General features: G+C 37.4%; 1 protein-coding gene across 3 annotated transcripts in view; it reads right to left on the bottom strand.

Annotated features, from left to right (window-relative positions):
• PARD3B (par-3 family cell polarity regulator beta) overlaps window positions 1-13,091 on the bottom strand; it is a 429,596-nt gene that overhangs the window by 226,703 nt on the left and 189,802 nt on the right. For all 3 annotated transcript variants that reach the window (XM_061455076.1, XM_061455066.1, XM_061455058.1), the window contains exon 6: window positions 3,409-3,495. In XM_061455076.1, coding sequence (XP_061311060.1) covers window positions 3,409-3,495 — 87 coding nt within the window. The remainder of the gene's footprint in view (window positions 1-3,408; window positions 3,496-13,091) is intronic.

Genomic DNA, 13,091 nt, shown 5'->3' with positions numbered 1-13,091 from the left:
CCCCTAAGTCATACTTGGATAAACAGAAGAAAACACCTAGATCTCCCTATCCAGTTAAAAATTTGAATGTAGTTTAAACAATATTTTTCTGCGACTAAGAAAAATTAAAATGCTCCAAAGAAAAGCACAAACAGATAAAAAGTAATTTTCTAACTCAACTACAGTAAACTGAACAGGCATTAGGAAAAAAAAAAAAAAACAAACCCAAAAAAACAAGCCAAACGCTATTTCTACAAATGAAACTTTCTAGTTGCCAAAGTCCCTTGTTTTGATACATGACAACAATACTATTTATTCATGGAGCAGGAGAGCAGCAAAACATCAAAATCTATGCTGTTTGTTACCAAGTTACTTGCAATTTAAAAGCTGAGGTGCAGCACAGAAACTACTGATAATGTGGTAAGAAAACACGTATGGGTGGTGCAAAATTCCAGCATGGCTAACTGCTGGGAACACTAGTCTAGTTCTGTCCTACCTGGAGCATCGCTGGACTGCAGACTACAACTCAACATAGATTTACCCAAAGATACCAGCATAATGTCCAAAATACCTGACAACTACATGTTTGTGGAGACCTTTTATAATCAAGTTTTACCCACTAAATTTCCATACCACATCAGCATTGAAGGCAGATGACCTTTAGAGACCATTTTCTACTGGTTGTACTCCATAAAATATTAATGTGCAATTTCCAACATGCCAGCATTCCAACCACAAAATGGAAGTCTTGTATTTTTTTTTTCTCAGATTCATGACTACCCCTCATATTTAAGTCTATTCAACAGATTCACAGCACGCCATTAACTATTTCAAACAATGCTATTACGTTCACTGTGAACCTGATTTTAGATTTACTGCATGGAGATTTAAAAATTTATATCATATCAATGTACTTTAAATAAAAACTTTGTTCCTATTGACTATTACTTCTCCAAAACATCTAACACAATAAAAAGATTTAATCTATCACACAAAGATTCTCGTGCAATCAGTGTTACCCTTCACTCAAGGATTCAAAGGGGAAGTGGTGGTAAGGGGACACAGCTCTATTGACGACAAACATTCAACTAGGGGCAATCAGCCACCGAAACCCTAATAAAATATATAATAAAACTATTACCTATAGAACTAATACTATATATACTATATACTGTAAATTCTATACTAATACTATACTAATACTATAAATACTATATATTTACTATAGAACTAATAAAAAATAATCATGTTAAGATGCAAACCAATAAAAGTAGAGAAATAAAAGAAACTACAAATTAAGTCAGATGCTCACTAATCCTGGGGTACTTAGATACTGCATCCATATACTGCAATAGGATTGCCCACTTATCTGAAACTCGAGTGTGCAAGTGGCTTGAGTTACATGTGCTGTGGCAGCTTAAATTCATTACTCCCTTACTTTTTCCCACAGACTCAATTTTAGCATTATTTTAATACACCATTAAATTTTAATTTCTCTTTTTAATGATATCTAAGTGCAAAAGAAAGGGGAGAAATTATTTCCATTAGTTTTGTAGTTCCTGCAGAAACTAAGATTTTCTCAATAAATACAATGATTTAATGACCTCTAGAAAAAGCTTGCTCTGCAGCAGCACTGGGCTAATGCCATCATTACCTTGTTAGAAGATAATGCTGCAACTGAAATACCAGACCAAGTTAGTCATGGCCAGCGTGCCCCCATAAACTGTATCTTGTGATTAACAGAAATAAAAGATGCTCTTCTGTACTTTCTCCTGTTATGATGAGTTAAAATTTATACACTAGTCTCAGGCTTGATTAAATAAGAGGGACAAGTGATTTAAGTCACTCTAGTGCTTTTACAAAGATATTGGTATGCTACTGCCAAGGGCCATTAAAATTTCAAGACAGCTGTCTAAACCAGTAGTCCACCTGTCAAAAACCCCTTTGCTCCAGGGGATCCCCAAAAGCACTTGCAAATAAGGACATATTATCACACATGCAATGTAGACCAAGGAACTCCATTTTTTCTTCATGGAGGTCTTTAAAAGCTGCACCTAACATGCTGATACTTCAGTACAGAACTGTATTGCAGTCACAATAATTACTGATTGTAATAGCTTGCAATTTCACCACATTTTTACCTAATGATCATGAAGTAACAGCGTAAGTCCTACAACCTTTATGGCATACCTATAACAAAGATCTATTATTGTCTGCATTTCATGAAGGGGTAACAGACACAAGTGGCTTTCAAGACAAAGAAGTGGACTGTACAGCCAAGGACACAACTCAGACTTCCTATAGTTCCCACTGAAGACCAACTTTCTTCTTCAGACAGTGACGACACTTTTACAGGCAGCAGGTGGATGTCCATTTTCCCTTTTGGTAATGAAAACGTTTTGAATGAATTTGGGTCTACTTACAAACTCAGGTCTTTCCAAGAAAACATTTACACAAGCAGACTTTTCCAAGACAATTTAGTCTTTCACATTCTCTGTTCTACATGAAAGTTGACAAGTAAAGAAAACACTTAAGAATTAGACAATTTTTACTTTTGCAATAATTGTCTTTGTGTTACAGGCAGCCATTTTGCTATCAGGTAGTGTCATTTATTACTCTGGCAATTTCCCATCTCTTATTCAGGGCTGCCAGTGTCAAATTAACTCTCTGGTTAAGGCTCTGCATGTCAAATTTCAGCCTAGAATTTTTTTATATTTTAACATCTGAGTTACCTAGCTTGAAAAACAGAATGAAAATGCTGACACTGTCTTAACTACAGTGCATCAATAAGAGCATGCTGCTATAATAGGCTTTTGTGATCTCAACAGACTATGTTAAATCATTTATAATTAAAGTAATTGTATTGTGACAAAGAAAAGTTCATGGTATAGTGCACATTTTATAAATGCTATACAACCAGATCTGAAGGGTGGCTTGAAAAATATAAGGCACGACCAGACAAGAAAAGGGTTTTTTTATTTTTCTTGTTTGATATGTCACTAAGGAAGGGCCTATGCAGAGAAATTCAACTGGGGATGGGAACAAAACAATAAAAAGGAAACTAACCCCTCCCTCCACCCTGAAACACCCCCCCCCCAACTAAACTCAAACCCCACACCCACAAAACCAACCTGACACCGGAAAAAACAACTAACCCTCTAGGCCTCCATCTTTAGTATTACATTGCTCTACAGAGACTCTAGTTTACCATTCAGAGAATAAAACCAGAGGCAATTAAAACGACATACAGGAACATACGGGCAGGTATTGTCTTATATGTAACTTAGACTAGAATATATTTTGGTGTGTCATAGATGAGCTTTCATTTGATCATTTATTTTCCTTACGGTTAAATCATAGGTATTTTAAGAGAACTACAGCTGAAATCCTTTCTTTAATATACTTCTAAGCAATGCAGAAAATCCTTACCTTCCACTCAATGATGAAAAAAAGGGTACTACATGTATTCCTAAGGGTCCACTGTCCCCAGAAATCTCCACTGTTTTTGTCAGTTCACTAAAAAAGAGCACAGGGAAACATATCTAATATGCTTCTTTACAGAATTCTCTATGTTAAAAATAAACTTCTGATTATTTAGATAGTGAAAAGGGCAGAAAAAATACTCAACTCCAAGCTCACAAATATGTAAACATACAATGAAAGGTAAAATGGCTATCAAATTCTTTAATTTTTTAGATTAGTATTTGTGTACTTTGAAAGACACCAAGTATTAGACATTTTCCTAAGTCAACCCTTAAGTAAATTAACCAGTATATTAAAGAATAAGCTTTTAAGTCAGGAGAGACTTCATCAGTAAAAAGAAAGGATTCTTCTACATGTTCTTAATTTAAGCTCCACATGAGCTGCTTCAGACGGTTTCCCCATAGGGATACATTATAAACACAAAGATCACACATTAAGGACATCAAGCCAGTAAGTAAATTAGTCAAATCATATTTAAATATCTTGATTTCTGCTATCAGTTGCAGAGCCTCACTAACAAAGAGCAAAACAAACTAAAATCTAAAGTGCAACTCAGCTCATTTTATCAGGAAGCTTCCTTCCTCAAACACCATTCTCAGAAACTTCTACATTGTCTGTCAGATTTTTGCTGTTTCATGGCTATGTGCCGTTTCATTTCCTATTCAGTATTTTACACTGCCAGCCTTCCAGTGACCTTAACTCTATTCTGGGTGATTATAATTTGAAAAGGAAGGTACTGGAATTGGCTAAAACATAAAAAAAAGGAGAGAAATGGGTGTAAGGTCCGTATTCAAGCAGAACACGTTCCTTCTTTCTATACTTGTCTACAACCTATTTAACATCCCTCCCTTCAAATTGTACTGAACACCATCAACACTCAGTATTAGTGACCAGTGGAAAACTACTGCAGTTTTGCATTGCCATTAAAACACCCTAACAGCCTCAAGCTGTAAGAAGCTCTGTGCTTGCACACCAGTCCTATAGCCTTTACAGAACACATAAAACTGAATGAAATGGCCACTTAATGGACTGCCATGAGTTAAAGACTTAGCCTAACTGGTGTAAGTGCAGGCTGCTGTTGAGAACAAGACTTCTGACCTTTCTCCAAAAACCATGCAACAGATCTAGAAAGCCCACATTTGCAAGATAAGATGACCAAGCTGACTCTTCTGTATCACCCCACCCTCCCCCCATATGATATTTTTTCCTAGTACAACTTCCTCTGGGATCAGCTGACTGGTCTCACTGACCCATGGGCTTGTGATTGTTGGATATGATGCAAAAATCAGGACAATTACTGCAACTGATCTTAGACAAATTCTGGCACTGCTTCCTCGTAATGCAAGAATTTTTTTTTGATTTTTTGTAATGAACCTTTATCCAGCTTCATAATGATTAATCAGAAGCAACTTGCCCTAAGATACAATAATTCTTAGCTTAGTCAGCTTAATATGGAATAAGCCTATAAAATACATTTATATGATTTTTTATATGATAAAGTTTTGGAGCTTGGGGAGGTGTGTGGGTTCTTTTTTGGGAGTTTTGGGGAGGGTATTTTTGTTTGCTTTTGTTCATTATTATTTCCGGAAGTCCAACACTGGAATGTGACCGCATTTTACGGACTTGATTTTCCATAAAATTGAAATGGACAGACCCTGAACAAGAAGCAGCTACCACTGATCCCAATGTAACAGATTTTCATGTTGTTATATTTATAATAGACACAATCAACAGGCATTTCTATTTGCTGATCCTGTTGTCTCCTGTATTTCTCCCTCTTCATAAATCAAACAGGGAAATCCTGACAAAATCTTCCTGTAAGGCTTTTTTTTGGAGACCTTTGTTTTCTAGTGAAACTGGCCAGAAAAGCTAATGAGGGCTGTTACCAAAAGCTCAAAAATGCATGCATAGGAAATCAAATCTTCCTTCAATTCCATCTTCTACTTCCTCCAATTCTCTTAAAAGACAAAAAAAAAAATGTTAAAAACCTACTTTTATTGCCTTTTGAAGTTCTACAGAACTAAAACATATGAGCAAAGTAGTCAAATCCTACAGATTCAGAAAATAATCAGAAGTAGTGAATGGGCTTTCATCTGAACAGGAAAAATCTAAGTAAGTTACTGTTGTCCCCACATAACCCCATGTCACTTAAGTACTCCAGGGAAGTTGTCTTCCCAAATAACTGTAAAACAGAGCAGGGATTTTTTCTGAGGGCTATCATGACAGACAGGTTAGCTGTCATATTAAATCAATGCACTTGCAGCTGTAAGAAGGCTCAAAGCCAAAGACAACATGTAAGTTTAGTTTTAAATCTAACATGAAATCTCCACACTAAGAAAAATAAGTTTCTTTGTGAAAACAAGCAGCCCACATGCACATTGCGTATTAGTTTTAAAAACACTGTGGCACAACCTGAAAGTCACGGATGCAAGAAAGCACTACATACCCAGAATAAGAGCACATTCTGTATACATATATAGAAGGTACTTTAGAATTATATTTTAATTTAAGAAAAATCTATGAGTCAGAATGACTTCTCATGACAAAAGTGATTCTTACATCTGAGAGAAAACTGTCCTACATAATAGCTTTAATAGATCTTTGAGGACACATAATTTTTAGAGCTATTTTCATTGTTTCGTTTAGGAACGTCAAATATCAGAGACTTGGAAAAATTTGACATTATTCACTCACGCTGTCCATCTTTCAGCAGGTTTAATCTGCCCACAAAAACAGTGAATTCCAGACGCGTTACTATTCCACACACTGGTTAGTTTACACTACACTGGAGAAAGTATGCGGGAATAGGGCGTGGCTGAAGGAGATCCTAAACAGGGGGAGCTTTAAGAATTCTGATTACTAAACGCCCCAGGCAAAAGGGACAGCAAAATGCTGGGACTCTTCAGTTTGACAGAGTCAAGTTCAAAAACTGAAAGAAGAGGGTGGGAGAAAGCAGAATGGCTTCCCACTGATGGTTGATAGCTACAATACTGACAACAAAGGATAACACATACAGATATATTCCTACAGCAATCAAAATAAGTGAACTTTAAAAAAGCATTTATCTCAGTGAAATTTATCAGAACTGCACGGCTCACCCAAACTAGAAACACAGCACTCAGGCTTCTTCATATGCATGCTGGCATCTCCCTTCCCCTGGCTGCACTAGAGGTGCCTCAGAGGTCTCAGCAAAGGGAGGACACCTGCCTAGCATGACCTGACTGTGGCATCCAAGAACATATTCAATATTGTACTATTGATTTTTAACCTGCAGAAGCTGTCATCATTTACTATTTAAATTCTTTGTTGCTTGATGTTTATTGATTTCTGCCAGATTCTTTACAGTCTATCACATTTGTCAGGAAGGCTTGCCATGCATATTATTAAAAATGTTGATGAGTACAGTTTAGCAAAGAGAAATGTACATATGTGCATAGTGAGCATGCACAGGAGTCCATGTGTAACATGGAAAGCAAAACTTAAAAGGAGTGCTGCACATATCCAGTGGTGAATCAGTCTGATGTTCAGATTGGCAGTGCCCTGGCTGTTGAATTCTATGGCTCCCCCTCCTGAAAACTGTACCAAGAATTAGCAGTTTGCCAGTTATGCAATGGGAAAAGGTCTGTTAGCTGAAACCTTCTGTGCACTATCCAATAATACCAAAGAACCGATCTCAACCACTGAGCACACAGATTTGGAAAGACCTCTCTCCAGAAATAGACATTTTGCAGCTCTCCAACCAGACCTAGTTTGCTAAGGCGCTCTGACCTTCCCCAGTGACAAACATAAGGAGAATCTTTGTAGGATATCTCTTGGAGAGTGCAGTAGATGCAGCCTGAAGCAGATTGTTTTGCAACATACTGAAGACGGTACCTTGGGAAAAGCTGCATTCTGCATGGGTTACTGGGAAAAACATCATATGCATGTCACAAGAATCTACTGCCTGAGTAAACACAAATCAGGAATTTATCATTCCAATGGCATACGCTTTTGCCCTTTTAGGCTTATTCAACACTTGCACATAAGTCTTCAATTGAAGCACAACATGGCAAAGTGAAAACCTTTGCATAGATCATTGAACTCCTCATATGTGTTTAAGAAAAGGTATAGATTATTAATGCTGCTGTTTCTGAAAAGAAAAAAATCTCTTAGCTCAGGATGTCAGCGTTTCCCTTGCAATCAGAAAAGCACAGCTGATATTGTGAATGTGCTTTGTGGTGGTGCTGACCACAGCCAAGTAAAAAGCACAGGAAATGTCACTCTGATGCAGGGTGCTCACAGATGAAGTTACGAAGCTGCACTTCCTTGCTTGTTCTTCACTTGCGCTTCCCATCCAACAAGTCAATGCTGCTGTTCCGGTGGGGAAAAGCATCCACTAACAAGGGGTGCTGACATCTGGTAGAGAGCACTGGCCTACAGGTAAAACAACGATACCAAATGGAATTTTAAAGAGGAAGCATGCATGGGGTGCATAAAGAGGGTGGTGACTCTGTCCATGTGCTACTTCTGCATATAAAACAGTACAGTAGTTGACGGCACTAAAGTGTCTGTACCCATTCTTCCAGAGAAGCTTCCAGAGTAGCCAGCTCAACTCAAGCTGTCAGACAGCCCATTTCCATCTACTTCCTACCCCTTTTCCACATTTTAACTTCCCTCTTCTAAACTAGATACGCAAAGCTCTGGTGAAAATATCTTGAAAGCCCTGAAGAAGAAACGAGCTCAAGATGTTAAACAGTGTGAACACACCCAAATGATGAAAATCTGAGCAATATCTATCTAGGGATGGATAGAAGGAGAGAAGAAAGCAACTGAGCATGCAGAGTCAAGGAGAAGCTTTTGAGGCACAGTTAAGAAAACCGCTCACCCTCTTTTAGAAGAGACAGGCACATTTCATCTGCTCCATTCTATACAAAACTGAACAAACTATCCACAAAGCTTAAATATTTGCTGTGAAACAATACAGAATGCTCCAGTTTCAGGTTTGAAGAGGTAATCAATCACCCTCTCCTAACTAAAATGCGTTAAATCTAGTAAAGATACACTGTAATCCAGATTTTTTCCCCCCACTAGTATTAGTTGGTTCCCGTAAGATTAACTGTCTAAAGGTTTAGAGAGAAACCAGACAGCCTGCATGCACCAGCTCTGTGCATCTTTTTTTCTTTAAATCAAGTTGTTCCAATCGTTTGCTATTAGACTAATGAAAGACACAGTAGTTAAAAAAAAATAAAATACTGAGAAGGAAAAGAAATGCTGCAGTTACACTTTAATTATGTACCTACAGTGTTTTAACCAAGGAACTGACCCTGACCTCTGTGAAAAAGAAATGGGAAGACAGCAAAATGGAACATAATGAAAACACGTAATGAATTATCTATGCATAAATTACCCTTTGAATTCCAAACAATCCACTGCTATTAAACTAAACATCCATGTCCAAGCAGATTCATGTTTACTACTCCTTAACATTCAATTTTACAAGGAAAAGCAAGGTTTGCAAAACCAGTATTTCTATGTATAAAGTGCTAAGAGATTCAATGTTAAGGGTAGTGACAAATTTCCATCTGATTTCTGTGGAGTATCAAGATCCTGCTTTTACTTTAAAAATCTTTCAGTCCTAGTCCAGAATATGAAGGGAAGCAAGGAAAAAAATATCAAATGTTACACACTGATGGCATTAGCTAGTCTTCCCTTGCTCTCAGCATCATTTTTTCCACCAAACAAAAAAAATTCCACCTTCAGAAATCACGAGAGGGTTGTCATTAGTCCCGTCTTTATTTATTCCATTAAAAACTGCCAGTGACCCAATGTTGCAGTTCTCTCTTCTACCAAAGTTCAGTTCTTGAAAGGTCAAATTAAAATTTTCAGGCTCCTGAGGGATATAGTCCTGAAAAGTTTCCCAGTACTTTTACAGTGAAATGTTTTAAGAGCATCCAAGCAAAGAATTTCCTTCCTATTAGCTCTGAACAGAGGAGCTAAAACTCCTCCATGCTGTCATTCATTTAATTCACCAAATGTGCAACTAATTTTACCTGCTTAAATCAGTGAATGGATTTACTTCAAGTGAATGGATTTGCTTCAAATGGAACAGTTTTCCTACTTGAGTGAGAAATGTAAACCAAGTCAAGTCTGAAGCCTTTAACTTCAGCTGACTAGGCTTCATAATCATAAAATATTAATCACGGTATTCTTTTTTTCTTCCTCCTTGTGAAATTGGCTGTAGTTAGAGAAGGGACACGGACCTCAGATAGGTTTGTGCTCTGATGAGAAAGCTCAGATAATTTTTTTGGATGACTAGCTACTCTTTTGCTTAAGTGCTACAGGTCATAATGATTATCAAACTCAGTGATGGGAAGGAATATATTCTAGTGAAGGCAGCAAGAGCAATAGCAGTTTCTTTCTTCCATACTAGGGAGTGGCTCAAAATTAGGCTGAAATATTAGCCTTATTAATATCATTTAACATGGCTTATTTAAATGAAGGCTTATCATGATTTGTTTTTTTTTCATGGCCCTTATATCTTTGAAATATCACAAGACAGATACCTGCACAAATCAGAATTTATTTATATAACTAATACTTCCTTTCAGAGAGAACAATGTAAATGGAGTCAAATTAGATATTAAGATGCTAGTTTTACTACTTGTGGAAAAAAGCTGTTTTATTATTTCATACTATTTTATTAATATAAACTTCTTATATTCAGTCAAATTAAGGTATGAGTAAGAAAGATAAATGGTCTCCACTGATTCGTTTTTCTTTATAAACCTATTACTCTTTTAAAAAAATTTCAGGAAAACAGTTTAAAAAAACCCAAAACACCTCTTCACATTTAAGGAAAAAGCCATACAAAAATCAAAATAATTGCCTTAATTTAAATTCTTTGACTTTTGAAATTCCAGTGAATTTCACAGAAATACTAACTTTGCTTTACAAAGTAATGTGTTCTGAATTCCTTTTAAGGTGACTGAATAAATTGGACTATAATACAAATGCATGATTATAATTCATAATTTTGAGGGGGAAAAAAATCCTCATACTCCCCATCTCAGCACTTGCAGGCAAAATAGCGTTTTCAAAAATCTCCTTAGGACACAGGAAGCACAAGCAAGGTAAAATTATTTTACTGAGACTCTACATTTAAAGAAAGACTGGTCCCTTCTCTTTTTCTTCATTTTGAGGGGTAGAGGGAGAGGTGTACATGTGTGCTTGTTTTGTTGGGCGTTTTTTCCTAATGTTTCTCCTTAATGCATTAGTCTCAATGCGGCATTGAGGTTAAGGTGGCAGATTAAGACAATTCATTTTATCCCAAAATTATTTTTTTAGATACATATTTTTTTATATATATATATATATACGCACACACATATATATACATATATATGCATATATATATATACATAAACAATGCAGAAATGTTCTCAAGAATACCTTGTTCTGGCCAGTTTTCCTTTCCCTCTGCTCCCTGTCCGTTCAATACTGGTGCTCAGGCAACAGTTGAGTGGACTCTGACCTATATTCTTTACTACTTTTCCTTACATGCTCCTGTGTCAAGACAGCTTGCAGAATTCTGCAAAAATCCTAAGAGATTTACAGAAATCCGTGCTTATTATCGACTGTTTTGTGACAGAAAAAGGGCCATTTCAGAAAACTGAATACCTCTGAAGAGTATCACAGCGGTCTTTTTCATTGTCAGTATTTCCAAAAGCCACCAAAATCAGGTTGAAGATTAAAAGCAAATGAGCATCACAACCTTCTGAAGAATGCCAAATGCAACAATGACTTGTTTAACTCAATAAACGATAATACGATCTCAGAAAATTCCTAGGAGGACTTAGACGATCTAAAATACCCTAGTAAAAGCATAAAGACAACAGTAAATATGAGGATAGTATGCACAGAGCTTGATTAATCCCCATTACAAATTAACGGATCAAGAGACAAATGAGTGCATATATTTGGTGATGCATAATAATTACTTCAGGTGAAACAAGCTGTAGAAGTCTTTAGCAACATTCCATAAAGAGAAAATAAGTATTAGCAACTAAACCGACAAAGTTCTATACCTGCATGATGAACATTAATCAGGCAGCGTGTAACTTAGAGGCCTGGCAGGTGCAGAGAAATCTGGAAGAGCACTCCAATTCCTTTGCATGATGAGCCCATGCTAAAAATATGTATCAGCACCAGCAGGCAAGAGAAGAAACTATGAAATGGCATATAAAGGAGGTGACAAGGAGGCCTCCAAGTGGGAAGAAAAATACAGACAGATGAGTTGAAAAGCACAACCACACCAAGACAAAAAAAGTCTCACATAAAAGAAATAATAACTCAAAGAACAAGAACAGCTAAGAAATTAACTCCCTTGCATAAAAAAAAGACTAAATTTTAACATGTTCTAACAGGAAAGATGATCCTTCTACCACAATCCTGGCATGGCCCAGAAGACCACAAGGGTTACAGCCCTGCTTTTGTGAACTTCCCCACAGGCTTCGGGTATGTGACTTCATGCATCCTTCCCAGACTTCACTGAGGTAAAATGGGAATATCAACACCTGTTCTTAAATCAGTTGTTTGTGAGGATAAATGCTCAAAGATTAAGGTATGCAGATACTGTTTATTTCATTTTTTTTCACCCAAGAATGCTGAAGAAGCTGGCAGAGGAGCTTGCCAAGTCACTCTCAATAATCTATCAGCAGTCCTGGTCTAGAGGGCAGGTCCCTGAGGATTGGAGGCTGGCCAACATGATGCCTCTCTCCAAAAGAGGCAGGAAGGAATACCCTAGAAACTACTGCCTGTCAGCCTGACCTCAGTGCCGGGGAAAGTCATGGAGCAGATCATTCTAAGTGAGATCACAACGCATGTGTGGGAAAATGGGGGGATCATGCGCAGTCAGCATGGCTTCATGGAGGGCAGGTCCTGCTTAACCAACCTGATCTCCTATTATAAGGTGACTTATCATAAGAGATGAGGGAAAGGCTGTGGATGTTGTCTGCTTGGACTTTTAGTAAAATATTTGACACTGTGTCCCACAGCATCCTCCTGGAGACACTGGTTGCTCATGCCCTGGACAGGTGTATTCTTTGCTGGGTTGGAAACTGACTGTAGGGCAGAGCCCAAAGACTGGTGGTAAATGGTGTCACATATAGTTGGCGACTGGTCACTAGTGGTGTCCCTCAGGGCTCAGTATTAAGGCCAGTGTTGTTTAATATCTTCATTGACGATCTGGATGTGTGTACCCTCAGTAAATTTGCTGATGACATCAAGGTGGTTGGAAGCATTGATCTGCTGAAGGACAGGGAGGCTCTGCAGAGAGATCTGGACAGTCTGGATCAACGGGCTGTGGCCAGTGATAGAAGGTTCAACAAGGCAAAGCACCATTTAGAATTTTCCCTGTGATTTCAGGAACAATAAACACCAAAGCTCATTATTAAACCTCTTGGGAAACCCAGTTTCTTCTTATTTCAGCTATGCAGCTCTCAAATTTTACTGTATTAGCTTCCAATGCAGATTATATATTTACCTCAGTTTCACTCAAAATGTAGTTTCATCAAAGTAAAAGCTATTCCTCAAACTATCAATGTAACCACTACCACCTTCAGTTTTAACAGCAATGGCCATGTCTGTTTTAT

This window comes from Pezoporus flaviventris, unplaced genomic scaffold (assembly GCF_033815535.1).
Source record: "Pezoporus flaviventris isolate CSIRO_AGI_PZ_B2104156 unplaced genomic scaffold, CSIRO_AGI_Pfla_v1 ptg000001l, whole genome shotgun sequence".
NCBI lineage: Eukaryota > Metazoa > Chordata > Aves > Psittaciformes > Psittacidae > Pezoporus > Pezoporus flaviventris.
The sequence above is the reverse complement of the archived record's forward strand: the minus strand, read 5'-3'. Positions and strand labels throughout refer to the sequence as shown.